This window comes from Ascaphus truei, chromosome 1, assembly GCF_040206685.1.
Source record: "Ascaphus truei isolate aAscTru1 chromosome 1, aAscTru1.hap1, whole genome shotgun sequence".
Lineage (NCBI taxonomy): Eukaryota > Metazoa > Chordata > Amphibia > Anura > Ascaphidae > Ascaphus > Ascaphus truei.
In genome coordinates this window covers 416,809,827-416,835,054 of record NC_134483.1, presented here as the reverse complement: position 1 = coordinate 416,835,054, position 25,228 = coordinate 416,809,827, and the positions used below count along the sequence as shown (strand labels likewise).

The following is a 25,228-nucleotide window of genomic DNA, read 5'->3' as shown; positions in this document are numbered from 1 at the left end:
GCCCCACCTAAATAATCTTGGGGGCACGCCCTCCAGTTTGCGCACTGCTAGTCTAGATGATATCTACAGGTGTGTCTGTTCAGATATACCTTTGTATGACTTAATAAAGTTTTTTTATTTTTCAATGAATTTCAAGCACAATTCAATATGAATGGACAATGAAGGAATTTTGAGACCCTGGGATATTAAATTTCCCAAGTAATTTTTTGTCTTCCATGAGTGCAACCTATAAGGGATTCTTTTTGGCTGATTTCTCTTAATCAATCATTTGTGTACAGATATTCATTACCTTCCCTTTATGCAGTGTGAATATTACCCATTATACCTTTATGCTGTATTTGGTTGAGCGGCAGGTATATTTCTTGTATACATTGTAATACAGCTGTCATGTTCTAAGTTGTCGTCTGTTTTTATTTCCACAGGATGAAGAATGGGGTAACTGTACAAAATGTGAGCAATATCAAGAAAAAAGCTTCCCAGAATTTATGGATAGATTTAAAGGTCTTATAAGAAAGTTCAATAATGCGAACCATGATTATCTGACATAGCAACTACTGTGCCCTGCATCATATCCCAAACATGAAACTTTGCTTTAAATTTGTATCCTGAAAAAGTAGCTGAGGCTGAAGAAGTAGCTTCGTGGTAATAAAGTACGGTATGGGTCGTTTGGGATACCTGCCATCTGAACACCCCTCCTCCTCAAACTTTGACAGGTCAGAATTCCTCAAATCCAAATGCAGGCACATCCATGGTTCTGATTATTTTGTTCCACGGGTTCAGATCTCTGTGCTCAAGCAGACTCCACACTGGCTTTTTTTTCCTATTCTCACTCAATCTTGGATTTCATGACATTTCTCTTCCAATAAAGTGACCTTTTCCTTCCATTGCCGCCATTTAGTGTTTGTGTCAGCAAAGTAATGGAGGGTGGGAGTGAGAAGGCATGAAGAGGGAGAGACGCAGAGGATAAAAGCAAAGAGAGACACATAGAGCGAAGGTGCAGAGAGATAGACAGACACAGGGCAGAGAGAGCGACAAACGCAAGCAGACAGGTCATCTGTTGGATGTGTGTGTGTGTGTGTGTGTGTGTGTGTGTGTGTGTGTGTGTATATATAATATATATACAGTGTTCGACAAATCACCCAAAAATCTACTCGCCCAACCAAAAAATCTACTCGCCACCTAGTCCCGCACCCAACCCTGCCCCTAGTTCTGCCCCCAACCCTAGTCCCGCCCCCGCTTTAAAAATATATATAAATAAAATAAATTGAATAAATTCCTAGTAAGAACATTCGTTTTTGACATAAGTTTATTTATTTTATTACATTATACTACAATTAGTCCTTGTTACGTGTGTGTGTAAATGTTGGATCTAGAAAAAAAAGCCAGATGTGAATGACTAGTTTCCTGAACCCCTTAACCAGTGTCTGGATGCCCCCACTTCACAGTATGTAAAGCAGCAATCCCGCCTGGGATCTTACCTGATCCGCAGTCCCTCAATGTCCAGGTGCACTCATTCCCGCAATGTTATACATTGGAGGGGAGGTGTTCCCTACCTGTCTTCTGGGTTAGGGGGGTTTCTGATGTCTCCCGTGTGAAGCTTGAGTCAGATCTGGAAGAAAGCAGTACAGGTTATTTCGGTGTAGTATAAGGCAGTTACGAGATACAGGGTAAATACGATATCCAGATCGAGAGTGTGAGACAGAGAGAGTGTGGGTGAGAGACAGACAGTGAGAGAGAGAGAGACAGAGAGGGGAGAGAGACAGAGAGGGGGTGAGAGACAGAGACAGAGAGGGGGTGAGAGACAGAGACAGAGAGGGGTGAGAGACAGAGACGGGGGGGGGAGAGACAGAGAGGGGGGAGAGACAGAGGGGAGAGAGATGGGGAGGCAACTGACTGACAGGGGGAGACAACTGACTGACCTGGGGGGAGGCAACTGAATGACGAGGGGGAGGCAACTGACTGACCTGGGGGGAAGGCAACTGACTGACCTGGGGGGGAGGCAACTGACTGACCTGGGGGGTGTAACTGACTGACTGGGGGGTGTAACTGACTGAGGGGTGTAACTGACTGACTGGGGGGGGGTAACTGACAGACTGGGGGGGGTAACTGACTGACTGGGGGGTACATCACAGGGTGTGTGTCAGTCTGTGTATGTGTCAGTCAGTGTATGTGTGTGAGTCAGTCAGTGTGTGTGTGTGAGTCAGTCAGTCAGTGTGTGTGTGCGTGTCAGTCAGTGTATGTGTCTCTCTTTGTTTGTGTGTGTGTGTATTTCTCTTTGTGTCCTTCCCCCCTTTCTCTCCTGACTCCCCCCACCCCCTGCGGAGCTGCGGACATGGGGGGGCTTTGTCTGAGTCTCCTGAGCAGCCCCCACTCTCTCCCCCTGGCAGAGCTGCGGACACGGCTGTGCGGCAAATGGGGGGAACGGCGCCGCTGCTAGCCGCTTCTGCGCATGCGTTGCGTACGTCAGCGGCGCCATCACTACTGGGCATGCGCGGCATATGTCAGTGGGCGTGTGGGGGGAACGGTGGCCGTTAGGAGCGGCGCCGGTGGCTGTCGCCGCCGCCGCATACAGTATGTCAACGGGCGTGTGGGGGGAGCGCCGGCTTTTAAGAGCTGCCGCATGTGACAACGGGCGTGTGGGGGGAGCGGCGGCCATTACGTGACGTGATTTCCATTTCACATTTTCGTCTCCATGAAGGAGTTTTGTTCCATCAAAATTGACGAGGTGCCACTAAAGAAGTTTCACTTCAAAAAAATCCTGGCAGCAGGCCAGCAAGTCGCGTTAGTCCAATCAGGTAGGGGGATTTTTTTTGTTGCTTCAGCATGAGCAGGGGGAAAAAACGCATGGCTGCTTGGCAAGTCGCCAGCCGTCAATATCCTGTAGCCCGGGACGACCGGGCAACCGGATTTGTCGAGCACTATATATATATATATATATATATATATATATATATATATATATATATATATATATACAGGTGATTGCTGCACCAACTTGTAAATATAAATATTTGAATATATATATTCAATATCAGTGCTGTACATTAGCCAGTGCGTATCATTGCACATCAATTAGGCATAATATATTTGTCCAAGGACATTCATTGCTATATCAGTACTTCTAATTAGTTTAATGGCAGGAGTTCGGCATTGATTTTCAATACGATCAAACCACTAGGGGGCGTTATCGTACTCCCTAGTTTTGGTTTAGTGTGCTTTATACGTATACCCACTACTAGTGACCAGGTTTGAGAAGACTTATGAAGCAGGGTTCCCCCTGGGCCCCCTACCTCCAGTTGAGTGTGCACATCCAGGCAAGGTGCGGGCAGCACTAGGGGGGTGTAGGGCAGCAATCAGATTGCCGGAGGCTATGGAGGCTCCCTTTGAAGGGCGCCGCCATCTTTGTTATGCGTGCGCAGTGCGGATGAGCATGCGCAGAGAAGTGCAGGGAGTTGCGGCTACCATTAGGGGGCTTCGCGCATGCGCAGAAGCTGATGCAGAGATACCGGCTACACCACTGGACGGTGAGCCGGAACAATCCTAAACCAGCCAAGAGACTATAAATTAAATTATCTCTGAGACCACCCCGGATCACACACATGGTGAAGATACCATCCACCAAACCGTAGAGGACCCTATGGAGGGACCCTCTCAAAGGGGACCCCAAAATCACGAAGCACCTCCCGGAGGAGCTACAGGTAAAGGGCCCCGACACACAACGCCTACAAGGGTGGCTCCAATGAGTCAACCTTTGATCCCCGAAGCCCGTGCTTCGTACCCCAGAGAGACTTTGTAGAGACTTTTATACCCTCAATTGGAGAGGCTGAGCCTTAGGACTGTGTGTATTACTCCCCAAAGGGAGTAGCAGAAGAATTGCTCCAGAGAAGCCAAAGAGTTAGGCATCCTCCAAATCGGATGGCCTATGACCAAATTGGGGCACCCCATTATGAGGCTCAGCAGTTGTCTCGGAACAAAATACAGTCTGTGATCACGTTGTTCACGGCACTGTAGAATCTGGTTTAAAGTTATGTATTGTGCTAAGTTGTTCCCAGAGAAATGCATTTTTATTATATAATTTCTATGTATAGTGTTATGTTATACGTTTCCAAGCGAGGACGTTGGGGTTTTTACCAAGTGGAGAGTGATGCAGGGTTCTCCCTGGGCCCCCTTATCTCTGATTGAGTGAGCGCACCCAGGCGAGGTGCGGGGCAGCACTGCGGTGGGTGTGGAGTGGCAAGTGGATTGCCGGAGGCTCTGGCAGCTCCATGTGAAGGTCGCCGCCATCTTTATTATGCATGCGCATGTGCAGTGCGGTTGAGCATGCGCAGAGAAGTGCCGTGAGTTGCGGCGGCCATCAGGGAGCTGATGCAGGGCGGCCATTATATATAGAAGTCCCGCATAGGTACTAAAAGTCCCAGCAGCCCTCGGGGCTGAAGCAGCACAAGAGCAGGCGTAGCCAATAGGGTTGCAGCCTTTCTCCTGGACCCAAGTTGATACTTTTCACATGCTGCAAGCCACGGCAGTCGGAGCTGGGATAAGGACAGGGTAAGAGGTATGTGCAGGTGTCTGTGGCGCTTGCACTACGCCAGAGGCCCACGCTAAGCCCCGACTCCTATATAGCTTGTGGCTGCTATAGGGACTTGCCCCTCAGATAGGGACACTGCCCTCAGATAGCATCTGCGCGCTTAGCAACATTAGTGTCAGGGACACAGTGAGATGCCGCACGGTGAATGCGGCCTGTGGTCCAGGACCGGACCACCCTCTATTGAAAGAGACATTGTATGGTGGTACACTCTACGTGGGATGCACTCAACATAGAGGCGGAGGCTTCGCAGAGGACCATCTTGGATCCGTGGATCACATCTTCAGCATCTGCGAGCCCGAGTGGGAACACCCTCGGCAGGTACCCAACTCTGCAAGTGGACCATCAAACACTATAGTGGGCAACGCTGTACCACATTGGGTGGGGCATAGACTTTGTGGACACCGGGTTGGTTCGGTGCCCAAGGGCCCCTAGGTACTGTGGGGACGGTGACTCCAGTGGGAATGTATGGCCGTGCGTGGCCTGGTGGGTAGGCTATATATTATATTCCTCTGCACATAGTAAAACTGTTCCATTATACCATGTGCGTATTTCTTATGTGTCCTTTTACGGGGGAATTCTACACAATAGAATTCCGTACAGGTGGAGGCACTACCGATCATCACTCAGGTGCACCCCAGGTTCCCAGCAGCGGAGGCTCAGATCTCCTGGGCACCAGCAGGTATTGCACCACATTCACACACCGTATCCACACATCTCCCAGGGGGTGGGGGAAAGTACGCCACACTTATTTAATACGTTTTAACTTAGTGTCACTATAAATGTGACCATTTGTTATGTGTGGTTTGTCATTTGTGTTTTGTCCAACCGTATTTTAGCTATACAATCATTAAAGGTTATGTTTGAATATTTTCATTATCTCCAATTTGGCGAGTGCTAGTTTTTAAAGGGGTCTCTCTACTTGCTTCAGCGAGTTTCTGTTGTTGCTGTACTCATCTTACCCCTGGCACCACCTATCTAGCATAGATTGTAGCAAGAGCCTCTCGTCTCTCTCCCCCAACCCCCCTACCAACTGCTTAACTGATTTCTGATCTCTTGTTACACCCCTACATGTATCTTAAGCTCAACCTAAGCATGTTTCATCTTTGCATCTACTGTACTGTACCTATGGAACTCTCTTCCACTCAATATTCATCAAACATCTTTTAATTTTGAAAGCTCAGCCAAAAATTAACCTTGTAAAGGACACATTTCATTAAATTATCTAAGTCTACACGACTGACGCCAGATGCACTTGACCTCCCTGACTTGCACTTTTAATAAATGCAGTTTTACTCCAACTGCGTCTGAAATTCAGTTTATTTTTGTACTAGAAGGATATTACAATTTAAGTCAGATAAGAAACTGGTCCTCTAGACCGAACTAGAAATGCATGTGCCCCACAAGAAGATCTTAACATGTTGGTTTAATTGCTCAAAAGTCTTGTGATATTGGCAAATTGTACAAAAGTGTACAAGTTACTAGGAATTGCAGTTTATGGAGGCATATAAATTAGTCAAGATAAGACTTCAAAGGTTTTACAGAGCAAGCATTGATTTTAGTCAAATGAGTTGGGTTTTCAAACATTCGATGAGTAATTGGTAGGAAAATTGCAATAGCAATGTCATGGGCATCTGAACATAGGCAAGTTTAGATTTAGCATATATAATTGTTTCATTTCATATTTAATTTGTACAATTTATACACTCCAAAGTTACTGTTCAGGCTATTTTGGGCCAAAAAGCCCTATTGGTCTATGGGGAATTTTGGTTGAAAATGGCCAGAACATCCACCCTGGCAGATATAGAATTACCCCTATTTCAACAATCAACCCAACAGAGAACATGGCTCCACAAGCCTGGTGCTGAACAATGAAAAGTTCCCCAAATTGGTAAGAAGTGAGAAATGTTTTAATGGATTTTCAGTTTGTTTCTGTCATGTTGCCATATGCCAAGAGTGTTATAAATGTAAAAGCACAAAGTACTCAGATTGGACCTGAGGAGAAATTCCCTTAGTATACTGTACTGATGTAGCAAGACTTACTGTCCCTGGCACCGTGGACCAACACGCTGAAAACCGTAGCCTGTCCACGGCCCCGAAAACAGTACATTTTGCGGTCTGGGAGAATTAAAGCAGAACCACCACAGCGTTAATCCTACAGGGCCAGCCAGTTTGTAAGAGCTGCGTAGAGGAATCTCAGAGAGAACCAGTGTCTGTCTCCCCGAGCAGTTCTTAAAGGAGCAATTCATGCACTTTTTACTATTATATTTTACACTAGCTGAGAGACCCGGCGTTGCCCGTGAGTTAAATTTCCCGCTAGAAGGAGGGGGAGAGCGGACGGGAGGAGGAAGGGGGGGAGAGAGCGGACGGGAGGAGGAGGGGGGGAGAGAGCGGATGGGAGGAGGAGGGGGTGGAGAGAGCGGACGGGAGGAGGAGGGGGGGAGAGAGCGGACGGGAGGAGGAGGGGGTGGAGAGAGCGGACGGGAGGAGGAGGGGGGGAGAGAGCGGACGGGAGGAGGAGGGGGGGGAGAGAGCGGACGGGAGGAGGAGGGGGGGAGAGAGCGGACGGGAGGAGGAGGGGGGGGAGTGGACGGGAGGAGGAAGGGGGGGGGAGAGCGGATGGGAGGAGGAAGGGGGGGGAGAGCGGACGGGAGGAGGAAGGGGGGGAGAGCAGACGGGAGGAGGAAGGGGGGGGAGAGCAGACGGGAGGAGGAAGGGGGGGGGAGAGCGGACGGGAGGAGGAAGGGGGGGGGAGAGCGGACAGGAGGAGGAAGGGGGGGGAGAGCGGACGGGAGGAGGAAGGGGGGGAGAGCGGACGGGAGGAGGAAGGGGGGGAGAGCGGACGGGAGGAGGAAGGGGGGGGAGAGCGGACGGGAGGAGTAAGGGGGGGGAGAGTGGACGGGAGGAGGAAGGGGGGGAGAGCGGACGGGAGGAGGGGGGGAGAGCGGACGGGAGGAGGGGGGAGAGCAGATGGGAGGAGGGGGGGGAGAGCGGATGGGAGGAGGGGGGGGAGAGCGCGGATGGGAGGAGAAGGGGGGGGGAGAGTGGACAGGATGGGGGTGGGTTGGTTAAAATTTCCGGGTCTCTCCTCTCCACTCCCCCTGTATGTTTCTCTGCTCCCCCCTCTCTCTCCCCTCCTGCCCCCCCATGTGACACAGACACACAGTGACACACACAGTGTGAGAGACACACACACAGAGAGAGACACACACACAGTGAGAGACACACACACAGTGTCACACACACACACAGTGAGACACACACACAAAGTGACACACACACAAACACAGTGAGACACACACACACAGTGACACACACACACGTCACCTCTCCTTCGGGGCGTCGCCATCTTAGGTGCCACGTGTCCCCCCGCCGGGGAGGGAGGTGAGTGCGGGAGGGAGGTGAGTGCGGGAGTGAGTGGAGCGGCTTCCGGGCGCGTCTTAGGTGCCGCATGTCCCCCCGCTGGGGAGGGAGTGGAGCGGGATGGAGGTGAGTGCGGGAGTGGAGCGGGAGGGAGGTGAGTGCGGGAGTGGAGCGGGAGGGAGGTGAGTGCGGGAGTGGAGCGGGAGTGAGTGGAGCGGCTTCCGGGTGCGTCTTAGGTGCCGCGTGTCCCCCCGCCGGGGAGGGAGTGGAGCTGGAGGGAGTGGAGCGGCTTCCGGGCGCCTCTTAGGTGGCCGCGTGTGCCCCCGCCGTGGAGGGAGTGGAGCTGGAGGGAGTGGAGTGGCTTCCGGGCGTGTCTTAGGTGCCGCGTGTCCCCCCGCCGGGGAGGGAGTGGAGCTGGAGGGAGTGGAGCGTCTTCCGGGCGCCTCTTAAGGGGCCGCGTGTGCCCCCGCCGTGGGAGGGAGTGGAGCAGGAGGGAATGGAGTGGGAGGTGAGTGGAGCGGGAGGTGAGTGAAGCGGGAGGGAATGGAGTGGGAGGGAGGTGAGTGCGGGAGGGAGTGGAGCGGGAGGGAGGTGAGTGGAGCGGCTTCTGGGCGCCTCTTAGGTGGGCGCGTGTCCCCCAAACGGGGAGGGAGTGGAGCGGGAGGGAGGTGAGTGGAGCACCGGGGAGGGGGGAGGTGAGTGTGATGGGGGGGAGAGGACAGAGAGAGGTGTGTGTTTTTTTTTTTTTTTTTTGGACCTTTGGCCCGTCACTCCGCCTCAGGCCAATGAGAGGTGTGGGGGGCGGGCCAAGGGGGTGGTGTGAGTGTGTGAGGCCAATGAGAGGTGTGCGGGGGCGGGCGGGCCAAGGGACCAATGAGATTTCCGCTAGGGACACCGGACATCCAGGCATACAGTGCTTTCAATAATATATTATAAGATAGGTTTGAAGCAAGGGGCTCCAGGATGAAGGGCATCCTCTTCATCCTCAGAGGTACCAACAGATAAATTCAATAAATCCCATTGCCCCAAAAATATGGAAAAAACAAAAAATTATTCCTGCCCGATGGCACAAAATAAAACAATCAGGTAAAATAGATCCTTCCTGACTGAAGGTTGATGGATCCTCAACTTGACCAAAAGCAATAGATTCTCTCATTGATAGAAGTCTGCGGTGAAGCGCTGTTACAGGGCCTTAACTCCTTTCTAAATTGGGTTCCAAATTGGAAGCCTATTAGCTGATTAGTCTAGCAGGGAGTTGGTTAATTGCAGCTAGACAATTAGCCAGTCCCCAACTGGCTCATCAGTCAGGTAGAAAAGCCCCCTGCTTAAACTGCCAGGGATCTCTCTAACACTACAGAGAAGTATATTATCAGAGAGGGATGGAAGGGAGCCAGACCCTCTATTCCAGGATACAGTAGTCCCTGGAACCTGCCAGAGAATGCATCCCATGGACACCAACCCAGACTGAGAGAAAGAGCCCCTGGTAACAGCTACCTCTTTGGACTTTGGTTTAGAAGCTGGTAAGAGGCCTATTCTCCCTGTCCTGCAGATAGGGACTGGGAAGTGTAAGACAGCCCTTACAAAGGGATAGGCCTGTTTTGTGTATTTTTTGTTTATTTTTCTGCCTTAATAACGGTGCAAATAATTCTAGCTGAACACAGACGATGTGCGTGTAGCTCGACCGCGGACAAGTTGTGGACAACAAAGTGCTAATGCTGCACCTCAGTGCCCCTGGTATAAGAAAATGATGCTACATCGGTATCTATACTATAATTCTAAGTTTTCTGTTTGTTTGTATGTCAGAAGCATCGATATCTCACAAACTGCACCACGTAGCACAACAAAACTTTCACTGTACATTCTGCTGCGGATTTGTAGGTCAACGCAACTACAGTATTTTGAGCTTCCAATGTGACTCACCTCCCAAATTATGACATTCTAATGTCCAGCAAATCTCTTAGTGCAGGAGCAGGGGGCGGGGCTATTAAGGGAGGGGGAGTGTCAGTGCTTCAGTGCTCTGTGTGTCTGATGTGAGATGTGCAGGGGAGATGTGGTGCAGGGGAGATGTGCTGAAGAGGGAGGGGGAGAAAATGGAGTGAGGGGGAAGAAAACAGAGTGAGTGAGGGGGGGAAGAAAACGGTGTGAGTGAGAGGGGAAGAAAATGGAGTAAGAGGGAGAGAGAAAACGGAGTGAGATGGGGGAAGAAAACAGTGAGTGAGGGGGGGAAGAAAACTGAGTGGGGGGGGAATAGAGTGAGTGAGGGGGGAAGAAAACAGAGTGAGTGAGGGGGATGAAAACTGAGTGAGTGGGGGGAGAAAACAGAGTGAGTGGGGGGAGGAAATGGAGTGAGTGGAGGGGAGAAAACGGAGTGAGTGGGGGAGAAAAAAGAGTGAGTGGGGGGGTAGAAAACAGTAGGGGGGAGAAAATGGAGTGAGTGGGGGGAGAAAACGGAGTGAGGGGGGAGAAAAGGAGTGAGTGAGGGGGGAGAAAATGGAGTGAGAGGGGGGGAGAAAATGGAGTGAGTGAGGGGGAGACAATGGAGTGAGTGAGGGGGGAGAAAACAGAATGAGTGAGGGGGTAAAGAAAACGGAGTGAGGTGGGGGAAGAAAACAGAGTGAGGTGGGGGAAGAAAACAGTGAGTGAGTTGGGGAAGAAAACAGAATGAGTGAGGGGGGAAGAAAACAGAGTGAGTGAGGGGGGAAGAAAACGGAGTGCGTGAGGGGGGGAGAAAACAGAGTGAGTGGGGGGGGAAGAAAATGGAGTGAGTGGTGGTGTTGAAAACAGAATGAGTGAGGGGGTAAAGAAAACGGAGTGAGGCGGGGGAAGAAAACAGAGTGAGGTGGGGGAAGAAAACAGAGTGAGGTGGGGGAAGAAAACAGAGTGAGTGGCGGGGAGAAAATGGCATGAGTGGGGGGGGAGAAAACGGAGTGAGTGAGGGGGGAATGGATTGAGTTGGGAGGGAGAAAATTGAGTGAGTGGGGGGGGGGATAAAATGGATTGAGTGGGGGTGAGAAAACAGAGTGAGTGAGGGGGAGAATACAGAGTGAGTGAGGGGGGAGAAAATGGAGGGAGGTGAGAAAACAGAGTGGGGGGAGAAAACGGAGTGGGGGGAAGAAAATGGAGTGAGTGAGGGGGGACATGGAATGAGTGAGGGGGGATAAAACTGAGTGAGTGAGGGGGAGAAAACTGAGTGAGTGCGGGGGGAGAAAACAGAGTGAGTGGGGAGGAGAGAAAACGGAATGAGTGAGGTGGGAGAAAACAGTGAGGGAGAGAGGGGAGAGAAAACATAGTGAGTGGGGGGGAGAAAACGGAGTGAGTGAGGGGGGAGAACATGGAGTTAGGGAGAAATGGATTAATTGAGGGGGTAGAAAACAGAGTGAGGGTGGGGGGAAACGGAGTGAGTAAGGGGGGAACTGAGTGAGGGGGGGAAACTGAGGGAGGGGGGAGAAAATGGAGTGAGTGAGCAAGGGGGGGAATTGAGTGAGGGAGGGGGGGAGAAAATCGAGTGAGGGAGGGGGGGAGAAAATGGAGTGATGGGGGAAACGGAGTGAGGGGGGAACTGAGTGAGTGGAGAAGACAGAGTGAGGGGGAACAGATTGAGGGGGAGAATGGAGTGGGAGGAGGGACACAGAGTAGGAGGGGGGTCACGGAGTGGGAGGGGGGAGAAAGGAGAGAAGGGATAGAGAGAGAGGGTAAGGGAGAGAAAGGTGAGGGGAAGGGAGAGAGAGAGGGGGAAGAGGGGGCGGGAGAGAGAGCGAGCAGTGGGGGGAGGAAGAAAACAGAGTGAGTGAGGGGGGAGAAAATGGACTGCGTGTGGGGGGGAGAAAATGGAGTGAGTGGGGGGGTAGAAAATGGAGTGAGTGGGGGGGAGAAAACTGAGTGAGTGGGGGGAGAAAATGGAGTGAGTGGGGGGGGAGAAAACAGTGAGTTGGGGGAATGGAGTGAGTTGGGAGGGAGAAAATGGAGTGAGTGGGGGGGAGAAAAAGGATTGAATGGGGGGAGAAAACAGAGTGAGTGAGGGGGAGAATACAGAGGGAGGGGGGAGAAAACAGAGTGAGTGTGAGGGGGGAGAAAATGGAGGGAGAGTGTGAAAACAGAGTGGGGGGAGAAAACAGAGTGGGGGGAAGAAAATGGAGTGAGTGGGGGGCAGAAAACAGAGTGAGTGAGGGGGGAATTGAATGAGTGAGGGGGAGAAAACTGAGTGAGTGAGGGGGAGAAAACTGAGTGAGTGCGGGGGGAGAAAATGGAGTCAGGGAGGGAGGGGGGTGAAAACTGAGTGAGTGGGGGGGAGAACTTGGAGTTAGGGAGAAAACAAAGTAAGTGAGGGGGGTAGAAAATGGAGTAAGTGAGGGGGGGAGAAAACGGAGTGAGTAAGGGGGTGGAAACTGAGTGAGGGGAGGAGAAAACAGTGTGAGGGGGGAGGAAACTGAGGGAGGGGGGAAGAAAATGGAGTGAGTGAGCAAGGGAGAGGGGAGAAAATTGAGTGAGGGAGGGGGGGAGAAAATGGAGTGATGGAGGGAGGGGGAGAAAACAGAGTGATGGGGGAAACAGAGCGAGGGGGGAACTGAGTGAGTGGAGAAAATGGAGTGAGGGGAGGAACAGATTGAGGGGGAGAATGGAGTGGGAGGGGGGACACAGAGTGGGAGGGGGGAGAAAGGAGAGAAGGGATAGAGAGAGAGGGTAAGGGAGAGAAAGGGGAGGGGGGGGAAGGGAGAGAGGGGGAAGAGGTGGCAGGGATACAGGGGGTGGGAGACAGAGCGAGCAATGGGGGGGAAGGTTGTAGAGGGAAAATGGATACACAGAGAGACCCACACAGAGACAGACACACATAGACACACACAGACACACAGAGACAGACAGACAGACAGACACACACACACATACAGACACAGAGACAGCCCCCTCCCCTAATAGCCACCACCCCCCCCGCTCCTGCTCTAAAAAAAATTGCAGGACAGCTGATCGCTCATGCTTGGAGAGCTAGTGACGTCACTGCTCTCAAGCATGAGCGAGCTCAGCAGCAACGTGGGGAAGTGTGCCGGCAGTGGGGGGGAGGGGGGCGGGGAGATGTGCCGGCAGCGAGGGGAGATGCGGTAGAGGCGGCGAGGAGGGGGGGGCGGGGAGATATGTTGACAGCGAGGGGAGATGAGGCAGCAGCGTGGGGAGATGTGCCGGCAGTGGGGGGGGGGGGAAGGGGGAGATGTGCTGGCAGCGGGGGGAGATGTACCAATGGGGGGGGGGGAGAAACATTCCCCGGGTACAAAAGCTAGTATCATATAAAGATGTATCTGAACAGAGTTCAACAACTATGATGTGTCTTCAAATGGTTAACAATGAAGTAGTGTAATAAGTAAATATGCTTTTTGGGAACTGAATATATTAAATCTGAAAAACAAATTTATTGCATATTTCAGAAAATAAGATAGATGATATAGATATTGTGACGGATGTCCGTCACAGAAAGGTTTGGTCACAACGGAATGACACACCACCGGTACCCAAAACAGCGGGGGCCCGGTATACTAAGTCTATCCAGACCTTGCCTGCATGAAAAGCGCCTCGGTCCTGTAAATGGTATTCATGTGATTTAGAATCCATGTTGTCTTTTAGAATCCATTTTGTTTCCCCAGTCTCTATTCAGATTGATCGGGAAATATTGTGTAACATAAGATAAAACACATTTAAGGGAAAGTCAGTAAAGAATGGATTTGTAGGAAAGTTAGTACAAGTGAATTGTTTATAGTACATTTTGGGTGCCAGATTAAGTTTTTCCAAGGCAAGATAAGAATATACAGTAGGCTTTGTGCCCAGACTTTTCCAAGGATTGTATTATTGTTTCATGCTAACAAGCCATGCATATGTTAAATTAATAACTAGGATTTACTACTGTATATGAATCTGTTTTTAGATTAGATAAGTCAGATCATAAAGAACAAACCAACAATACCATCGAGCAATCAAGAATGCTCTGTTATCAATCCATAATATGTTTTACTTCAGCCTGTACCTGTACTGTAGATGAAGCATATCGTTATGTTATAATAAATAAATTAACTGTTAAGAGATCTGTTTTCAGATATTTCCTTTGATATTGAATAAGAGGAAATGCATGATTAGAAACATAAGGAACTTTTTTCTTCACAAGGATATCGCCATCTTTGATTAATCTTTCATAATATTATTTTCAATAGACTATGTTATTTTCATGTCCTACTGACAGAGAGATTCCCGCTTAGGCTAGGGCAAAAAAGGCATCCAAAAACACCCACTACTGTCCCTAGCTTTGCTTTGCTGGAATGGTAACATCACCACCAAGAACCACTAGGGGAACCACCCCATTAGCTATGCTCTTAGAACAGGGATACTGCCCACCCAAGCCTGGGGTCACTGACTCAAACTACACACTGCGAATCCTAGCCTGACTTTGCTTGGATGGTAGAGTTACCACCCAGAAGCACTAGGGGGCCCACCCCAAGAACCACACTCTTATATCTGGGACACCACGGTGACGGTGAGGGGGTACCCAGGCCATTTTAATGGTATTTGACCCGGCTGGGTGCCTCTGAGCCTTATGGGGGAATTGTGATTGTCAACACTTCAGCCCAATTATGGCATGTAACTGCATTTTTAATAAAGGTGTATGTGTATTTTTACTGTTCCAGGAGTGCCAACCAGCGGAGATGTGCAGGGCGTGAGTTTCAGGGGTGATTTTATGGTAAAATGTTGTCAGCGTGTGTTTGGGTAGAAGGGGGCCAGTGTTGTGGGTTGCCCCGAAACATGTACTTAGGAATCCCCCCAGATTCCTGAGGACATGAGGAACACAGACCACCGGATAAAATCCTCCCTAGAAAGCTGTGTGCATCTCACTGCCAAATCTCCCTGCTTCAGCACAGGCCAGGACAGTAAGAATGGGCAGGGAACTGAATTACATTACAGGTCCCGGTATATGCCCAAACCCCAGAAACCAGTGTGGGGTTCAGTAAATCTCTCTCCAAGTATAAGGTGAAGAGAGTTATAGGTGTTTTAAGCTAAAGTGTCAGTTCTGCGACCCAGTGATGGCTGTAATACTGTAAAACCATCTGTGTGTCTTCAACCCGGGATAAGGTGACGAGAATCATATGTTTTAAATGTATGGTTTATTGGAACAGTGTTTCCCTGTAAACCGTGCAAAGGAAAAGGTTTTAAAAAGCAGCAGCTTACAGCACAGCGCATAGCGTTTAGCTAACCTCGGCTAGGAAGGTCCAGGAGCACTGAATTTTGCTGTGAGTGCTGCTGGAGTAAAATCATTATAAAGGTTATGCCGCAATTTTTATAAAAATAGATGTATAGAAGTCCTCAAGGGTTATGTTTTTGGTAAAGTATTGTTCAGAGGAAGTCATTCAGTGTGGATACAGGTCCATTTGCATAGGATTTCCTGTTATTATTAACCAATAGACTAGACCTAGTAGATGACAAAGCCCTATAATATGCCTTTTTGATAAGTTTGTTACTATACCCTCTATCTTTGAACCTTTGTGACATATCCTTAGATTGTGTAATAAATTCAGATGTGGTGGAGCAGTTACGGCGTAGTCTTAGGAACTGTCCAATTGGTATGTTTTCTGTGATATGCTTAGGGTGGTGGCTGTTAGCCATCAAAAGGGTATTCGTGGCAGTTGGTTTCCTATAGATACTGCTTTCAATGTTTTCTTCTGCTGATTTGGAGATACAAATGTCAAGGAATTCTATTTTACATTTGTCTATTTGAATTGTCAACTTCAAATTATGTGTGTTATGATGCAAATTAGTAATAAATTCCTGAAGTAACTCTTCAGTACCTTTCCAGATCAGCAGGATGTCATCAAAACACTGCCGTGTGGTACTGTATACTCTATGACCTGTGATTGTGGTTTGATTTATATCGGTAAAACCCATAGACAATTAAAAACAAGAGTCCTAGAACACATAGGAAATGTACGAAATGCAACAGATACACCTATAGCACGACATGTCATTCAATACCATAAAGGTGACCCTAAGGTCATGCACTTTTATGGCATCGAACACGTCCCTAGAGATCCCAGAGGGGGGGATTGGGATAAAAGGCTTATACAAAAAGAATGCCGGTAGATTTACCAATTACAAACCCTCTCACCCCTGGGACTCAATGAGGGATTTATTTATTCGATAGCGGCCTGTATCGACGCAAAATTTTATCGCTATCCGAAATTCGCTGACTGAGCGGCGATCAGCCGCTTATCTACCATTTTCGGATGGTTGATAAACTTGCACGATTCAGAGACCCGTGAGTCAGTTCTCGCGGCCTATTGCAGCCTATCGCTGGTCAAAATGACGATTTTTTTCCCCAAATCCAATCACCACAAAAAAGTTGGCAGATTGGTGGTGAGATGGGTCGATGAGCTGCGATATGTCTGGACTTAGAAAAAAACAAGCACTTTTCCTGCCTCTGATTCATGGCCGTGGGTCTCCTGAGATGGTATCCATTAATACCATCCCTGTAGTTTCCCAACATGCATCCGATGCATGTAAAATGCATTTACAGGCAACTTTGTAACTTGATGTGTATGCACGTGTTTGTGTGTGTCCCCATGACATTATCCCTGGTTTGTGTGTGTGCCGTGGAAATGCTGTGACAACCCGAGTGCCAGCAGTCACACGTTGGCATGTGTTATTATTTATGTGTCTGAACGAATAAATAATGTTTGTATGTGTGTTTTGTTTGTGTGTCTTAGCTTTTGTAATGTTTATTGTTGCCTTATGAGCGACATTTGTATCTGTTATTTTCATTTTGTAGTGAGTAGCAGGTATAATGTACACGTGTGTGTTGACACCTTGTAGCTGTTGCCTGATGTTGGTAACCTCTTAATTACCTTTATGCATGCTCAATTCTTTGCTCAGTATCAATGAACAACAAATGTATTCCTTTTTGCTGATGTAGTGATATACATAATGTGAAAGTTGTGAATAAAAAACACAAGTCTGAGGATATGTTTTGCAGAATGACAAATAAGTTTATTGCAGTGTACGGTTCACACGCAGAGGAGAGTTTCAAAATAAAACCCTCCCAACAACATGATGGCATACAGGCCTTATTAATACACAAAATACTAAGCCCACGCCCCCTATACGAGGTTACGTGTCGTCACTACGTAAACAAAATATGAATATGAACACATTGAGTTAAAGCATTATTATGGGATGCATAAATGAAATGAAATGACTCAGCTAATATTCCTTATACAAGCCATTGACTTTTTCTCTACATATGGAACTTCATGGGCACCTCCCTCGGAATGCGAGACAGTGCCTATCTGTCTCTTATTTTCATAACATTGGCACTTTGCTCTTCTCCAAGGTTTTGTGGCTTAGCTGAACCGCTCAATATCAATTGGAACTTCAGCAGAAAAAAATGTCTTTTAAACTAACTTCCATACCAACTTTCATACAGACAATAGACAATATCAGGCACCTAAGATGGATGCTGATTCAAAATGGCGGCTTAGATCCCAGTGCTGTTTATGTCAGACCTCCCCCCCCTTAATTCATATTCTCACTTTGTCACTCCCTCCTTTTTTTATTCTTAAAACATAGCTTTTGAGAATTAAGTTTATGATGATAGTCTAGGGATAACTCAGAGGACAAGGGCGCGTGCCCTTCACTGTCATAGTCTCGTAAGGCGCTGCAGCCAATATGTCTTTTGGAGTTGAATAACTGTGATCGGCATCTTCTTTCTTCAAGGGACTGCTGTTTCTGGCATCTGTAAAGAGTGGCATCACATTTGGGGAGGGGGTCGCACACTTGTGGATCATACCTTTGCAACACATGACACCCACATATATGACAACAAGTAACACCCCCACACACACCAAAACATTCAAAAAATTTGCTCCAAGTGATTTAAGCCATTCACCTAACTCCAACGGTGATATTCTGTCACTTCCATTTGTAAGCCTTTTTTGCTTTAATCAAAGTACATACCCCTCCTTTTGAAGCTAAAACATAGTCTAAAGCAATTCTGTTTTGTAAGGCCATAAGCCTAATCTGAACCTGTTCTTGGTTTAATGATGAAATTAAAACTGCAAAATTAAGGCCACATCCTTCTTGTAAATTGTTATCTGACTAAACATACATTTTTACACAGGTTTCATTGGTTGGTGGAGACACTTGACCCATAAATTGATTCTTGTTCCTAGTGTGTGATACACCCTTTAAAGAGGTTACCTTAAAAAAATGGAAAAATACAGAAATTATACACATAATACTAAAAACCTTATTTTATGCAAGCAACCTTTCTTTGGATATGCAGTTGCTAGATAAAGGAAATGGCATCTTTCTCTATCATCATATATTTTTAGAATCATCACAACATTCTATTACTGAGAATTGAGGGGGTTTGGTATCTGTGGAAGCAAAATGCATGATCCTCACCCCTGCACGCATTATATACATCATTCACTCAGAATATCAGAACAGACAATGTCTGCGATGGTCAACATGGCTGACTTATGATCCTTTCCTTGTGGCTGACACACGCCCCTGGGTGACCCCCTCCTTTCGTTGGAGGTGCAACACACTTCTAGATCAAAGTTTTGCTGCATATGACACATACATAGAGAGTGATGAGTACTGCCAAAACACATACAAGAGCTTTCACAAGCCACACTTCCAGGAAACCAATCCTCCCATCAAGGCTCAATTATACATACACCTTAAATTTCTAACTTAAACACACTCTAAAGAATAAAAATATTGAGTCTTTGAAAAAATTAAATGTTCTGATAAAACCGGGCCTTAGCCTGGTGTCTTATTTTCCTCGTTGGTTAACGGTTAGAGTTTTGACTCGGCAAGACGTTAACTAGCTGCGGCTGTGCTTTAGGTGACTTTGGTCTTTGGTGGCGCTGGAACGTTTGGTGGAGCTGGAACGAGCTTTACGTGCTTTGGGTCCAGGAAAAGAACTGCCACTTTACTTGCTGTATTGGTGGTTACTTTAGGCCTTTTCACCTGGGATGAAGAGCATGCTTGCGCAGGAAATATGTGACTATTAACCCCATCTCGAGTAGGTGCACTTTCAACTTTGCCTAGAGAGACTCAAAAAATGTATTAGTTGCATATAACTTATGGTTTTATTACCAATAACATGGTCCTTAATTCGTTCCTTTGGACTGCTGATAGTCACAAGTCATCCCATATGTGTCTCATAGGGAGATAATTTATACCTAGGAATAAATTATTGTATCAATGTGTTTACTCCTGTCTTAGCATCCACATATAGACAGAGGTATTCCCTATTAATGTTCCTAATTCGTTGCTCAAATTAAAACTAAGTAGCCAATGTGAACCTGACTTTGATACAATCTAAGTTCCTGAAACTTTGGGGCCTCATCCCTTGCCAAACCACTTGCTTCCATAATTAATTCTATCATGTCTGCAGGCCATATCCCTAAGACCTGGGAAACTGCCATAGTTTGTCCCAATCTTCAAAAGTGGGGACAAAAAACACTGTTTCAAACTACAGGCCAATCTCTCTTCTCCCAATACTATCCACAGTCATGGAAAAAATATTCACTCCCAATTAAGCAATTATTTTACCCATACAAATTTCCCTAGCCAATCCCTATCTGGCTTTTACCCCAAACACTCCACTGTAACGATTCTGCTAAAAATTTTGAAATGCCTTGTATATTATGCATACCCTATTCACTTATGTAACTGCTTTTGCAACTATGTATCCCCTGTATTTAACCCTATGCAAAAGACACACCCACAAATGAGAGGTGACTCCCAAATTCACCCCTTCCTGGCAAACCCATTCTAGATTACACAGCAATTTTGACAATAACCACTGCTTACGGACACCTTTGGAAAAAAAAAAATGGTTAAAAGTTATAACATACATCACATTCAGTTAATAGACAAATGTTGTTGTATAAGACTTCACACTAATTTCTTGCTTTATATAATCTCTTTGCACAGTGCTGAGCACACGGTCAGCTTTATAATTTTAAATACACTCTGCATATTCATCTGACTAAAGACAAATGATTTGATAAGCTTGTTTCTGGGCGTTTCGCCAATTGACCCTGAACAGATAAGATAACGGCACACCACGGCTTCTTCCTGAAAAATAATAATTATTGGATTGGAACTTTTGCTTAAAGTTTAAATACATGGAACTTTATCCAGAGCCCTAAGAACTACATTTTTTATGGCCTCTCAAAAATTAACCAACGGGCATTTATATAGCTGAGGTTTATATAACTTCTTAACACACAAATAACTCCACACGCTCATGCTATTTCCCTCCACTCAGTTCTTTTTAATGCCTTCTGTTTGAACTTTCATAGTTTCACTGACTTCATTCACTGCAAACTTATGCTATCCTGTTGCAATTCTGTCCTTTCTCAAGCTACACAAATCTATTTCTCTCCATTAATCAACACTCACAAGTCTAACCCACACGAACTCTTCCTTCACCTCACCTCAGGACTTTGCTGACTATTTTAAGAAAGAGGTTGAATCCATACACCAGAACATTCCCTCTTTTCCCTCCTATCCTACTTTGCTTCCTACTCTCTTCCTGCTTTCCTTGACTCTTTTTCCACTGTATCAGAAGAGAATGTCACATTCACTGTTGATCTCCTCTTCTCCCTCTAATCTGCTACATTTCCATTCTCCTTAAAACATGTAATAGTTATACCATGACAAAAAAATAGCAAGCTTGACCCTATCTGTCTTTCTAACTACTGAACTTGTCTTGTATTCTCTTGCTTGCTCCATTTTCTCAACACCCATTCTCTCCTTAACCCTCTACAATCTGACTTCTGCACTGCTCCCTCAACAGAGACAATTCTCACTAAAATAACTGATGACCTATATGCTGCCCAAGACAGAGGTCATTACACTCCGTTCATATTACTCCACCTCTCTGAAGCATTTGACTCTGTGGACCACACTCTTCGCTTTTCTCTGTACACACTCTCTCTAGGTGACCTAATGACATCTCCTGGGTTTAAATATCACCATTATGCTGACGACACCCTCATTTACTTTTCAACCCCTGACCTTACACCTGCCATACAAACCTAAGTTTCTGAATGTCCTTCTGTTATCTCATCCTGGAAGGCCCTCTTTTGCCTTAAACTTAACATGGCAAAAACAGAGTTCCTCATACTTCCTCCCCAAACCTGACCATATTATCTCCTTCCACATTACTCTTGAATCTTCCATCCAGTAGCCCAAGCACGCTGCTTAGGGGTCACTCCCTACTCCTCTCTAATATTCTCCTCTTTCATTCAAAACATTTCTATAACTGTCGCTTTTTCCTCCACAATATCACAAAGATACACCTGTTCCTCTGTTGCTCAAGTATTAAAAACTCTGAAACAGACCCTCATTCTCTCCCATCTTGATAACTGTAATCCCCTGCTATCCCGCCTTCCTGACTTTCACCTGTCGCAATTCTGCGTTTCCCCTCCTGAAATTCCTCTCCTGGCTTCTAATCAAATCCTACTGTTTCTGTATGCTCTCCCTACCTACCAATTAGATTGTAAGCTCCTCAGAGCAGGGATTTCGCTTCCTTAATGTTACTTTTATGTCTGGATCACTTATTTCATGACCTCTTACCTTTACCATTTGACGTGCACCACTCCTGTGAAGCGCTGTGCATATTAATGGCGTTATACATAAAAACATACAATACAATATATACTTCAAACAATGCTTGTGAGTTTTTACCCGCATTTTTAAACACAAAATATTCCCAAACATATCCTAATCCCATAGAAATAAAATTGAAATGTGTTTTTACTGGTTACACACAATACAGAACACCCACACAATACAAAAAACTTCTCTCATACACAGCCAAACAACATCACAAAAATAACGAACAAATAAAAGAAAAAACATTTCTCCCCTATTACCAAACAATTTCACCCTGCAACTATATTAATAAAAATTCCCTTCTCTTTCTTTATTTTCATAAATAACCTGAATTTAAAACTACTCTGATGCTACAGAGCTTTTGAGTTAACTTTCGTATCTTGGCACATTCCTCGCGCTGGAGAAAAAGGTGGGGCACGCTCTGTGCTGCTGCGATTCTGATTCTCTTTCTTGCAGACCTTTGACTTCATTGTGAGCAAATAATATTCATGTTTTTGTATGTACTTGCAAGTTTTTGGATGGTGATTTGTGCATACGTGATACTTAGCATGGTTTATCTTTCACACAGGTAATCATTCAGGGAAAATTCATTAGGGTATCAAATCCATCTAGCAACTCTCCATTAAGTGCGCAACAATTTTACTTTCCGGCACCGAAACTTGAGTTTATATCAGGAAATGATTTATAACCACTTATTGCATGTGGGGCAATGGAAGGAAAAGCTGATACATTCACAACTGATTTCTGTGGCATCCAGTCAGCCGGGACTGCCATGCATAACTTTAGCCACAAAAACCTCATAAAATCCAAATATTTATACTGCCACAGACACACAGGGATCACTGAAAGTTAGAAGGTTCCACTATGAGCACTTGCGTTCGCATTCTTACGAATAAGAAAAACGGTGCAGCTGCCCATAGGTTCACGCTTCCTTCCATAGTAATTTATTGCAAACAAACTTTTTTTTTTTCATTGGGGTGGCGTGTTTTTCACTGGGACTTGCATGTGTTTTTTTCATTGGCCTTGCATGTGTTTTTCATTGGCCAACAAAACATATTTATATTGTCTCTTCTTGTTCTCTGTATCCATTCTTTATTATTTTTGTCTGCAGACACACAACCTCTAACGGCAAATTTTGAGAACTTTGGTTTCCCATTATTCTCCTGATACAGTAATCACATTTAATTGACCTGTACAATACTCGTGATACAATAATCAGCGCAAGCTGATTGCGTACAACTCTTTTGGCATGTTATTGTTCTGATTTTTTCACCATAACTATACCCAAGAAAACACTTGACTTACTTCAGCGGGTCCAACCCAGTCCTGATAAACCTTATACTTTTATAACATGGATACAGATAAGACCTTCTAAACAGATATCCATACAGTAGAGGCAACTCTTATTCGAACAAAAAGCAGTGGCAATTCCCCAAAAAACCCAGGAAACACCCAGGTACATTCTGAATACATGCCTTAAACTTTCCTTAAACTAGCCCCAGCATTTCTGCATTGATTAATGGCCTATCAGATTAACAGCGGGGGTCCCTGGCAGTCCCATTCAAACTGAATTGGAATGCCAGGGATCCCTGCTGTGTTAATCCTATGTGTCGTTAGTCAATGCAGAAATGCCTTAAACATGCCTCAAGCTAGCCCAGAACATACCCAGCACATACCCAGCACATACCCAGAATGTAACCCGGCTAGTTTACGGCAAATGTTAGAATAAACGTTGCCTCTACTGTAAATAAACTCACTTGGTATGTTAATGACAAGACAGAGCAAATGTACAATCAGGGACCCTGCCTGCTCAGACAACAAAAATATTTATCACAACCCAGGACAGTCTGAAAAACAATCCCTTAAGCATACAAACACTCACCTTCATCACCAAAACACCAAAACTTTTAACGGGACTCTCACCTTAATCCCAATAAAATTTAACATCTATAATACTTTAAAATGGATACAGGAACAGACAAATAAACTTATTTGAAACTGCTAGGTAAACCCGTCAACCAGATTGAGACAGCCTTCAAAACATATCTCTCTACACACCACTCAAAACAACTTTTTAAACTCAGGCTTTCCTCAAAAGGTGCCTTTTACCTTGATTCTTACGAGCGCTCAGATTTGAGTGACCGAGGAGTGTTTTTTTCAGGTGCTCAGCTTCCGGTAAATCTGTGTCCCTATTCGGGCGCCATCTGTGAAAGTTGTGAATAAAAAACACAAGTCTGAGGATATGTTTTGCAGAATGACAAATAAGTTTATTGCAGTGTACGGTGCACACGCAGAGGAGAGTTTCAAAATAAAACCCTCCCAACGACATGATGGCATACAGGCCTTATTTATACACAAAATACTAAGCCCACGCCACCTATACGAGGTTGCATGTCGTCACTACATAAACAAAATATGAATATGAACACATTGAGTTAAAGCATTATTATGGGATGCATAAATGAAATGAAATAACTCAGCTAATATTCCTTATACAAGCCGTTGACCTTTTCTCTACATACGGAACTTCATGGGCACCTCTCTCAGAATGTGAGACAGTGCCTATTTGTCTCTTATTTTCATAACATTGGCACTTTGCTCTTCTCCAAGGTTTTGTGGCTTAGCTGAACCGCTCAATATCAATTGGAACTTCAGCAGAAAAAAATGTCTTTTAAACTAACTTCCATACCAACTTTCAAACAGACAATAGACAATATCAGGCACCTAAGATGGATGCTGACTCAAAATGGCGGCTTAGATCCCAGTGCTGTTTATGTCAGACCTCCCCCCTTACGTTATATTCTCACTTTGTCAATAAAAACAGGCCTTGTTTTGCCCATCGAGAACTGCTGTTATGAAGGGCTATATTCCTGCAATGAACCCATAAGGTGATGAAGGGCTTATTTCAAACAAGTTCATTATGTTTAGAAGAATAAATACATTTGAGGATCAACATAATTTTGTGAGTAAATTAGGATCTCTATTTTTGTTGATGATAATTGTAAATGGTACCTCACACACCCTTCATCATGGTCTCTGGGAATTCAGGTGTGTTCTCTCTGTAGCAGTCCACCAATTACATAATATGTTTGATCTTCCTGATATAACAGTGCTACAGACAGTGCATGGATCAAGAGAGAAAGCCTTTCACAAGAGTAAGGCGTTCCACAATCTACAATCTAGTCAATAGCGATAACAACACACTTTGTAATGTATTATAACAAAAAAAACATATCTAAAATAATAGCAGCGACTTTTATGTTATAGGTACTTTGTAACTAGAACTAAATTTTTAATTACAAATATAAAACATGTATAATAGTGTTAATTAATTAGTTTGATTAACACCTGTTCTGATTTTGAGTCATGTGACTTAATTAGATCCATATTTAAAGGAAGCTAATGACAAACTTACTTCCAGGTAGAGATGGCGGCTTACGATAGTGACAGTGATTTTTGTTTTTTTATGTGTGCACATAGAAATTTGGCTTTAGGGGACACAGGAGAGAGAGGGGGCAGAGGGGAGGAAGAGAGAGAGGGGAGGAAGAGAGAGAGGGGGGGGGAGAGGGGAGGAAGAGAGAGAGGGGAGAGGGGAGGAAGAGAGAGAGGGGGGAGAGGGGA

General features: G+C 46.0%; 1 protein-coding gene across 6 annotated transcripts in view; it reads left to right on the top strand.

The window, feature by feature from the left end:
- Window positions 1–882, top strand: part of IL15 (interleukin 15) — a 75,551-nt gene extending 74,669 nt beyond the window's left edge. For 5 of the 6 annotated variants that reach the window (XM_075614692.1, XM_075614685.1, XM_075614702.1 and 2 more), the window contains one exon: window positions 423–882. In XM_075614692.1, the coding sequence (XP_075470807.1) occupies window positions 423–548 (126 nt within the window). In that variant the 3' untranslated portion in view covers window positions 549–882. The remainder of the gene's footprint in view (window positions 1–422) is intronic. The other variant, XR_012803901.1, reaches the window with a different exon arrangement.
- Window positions 883–25,228: the final 24,346 nt, after the last annotated feature.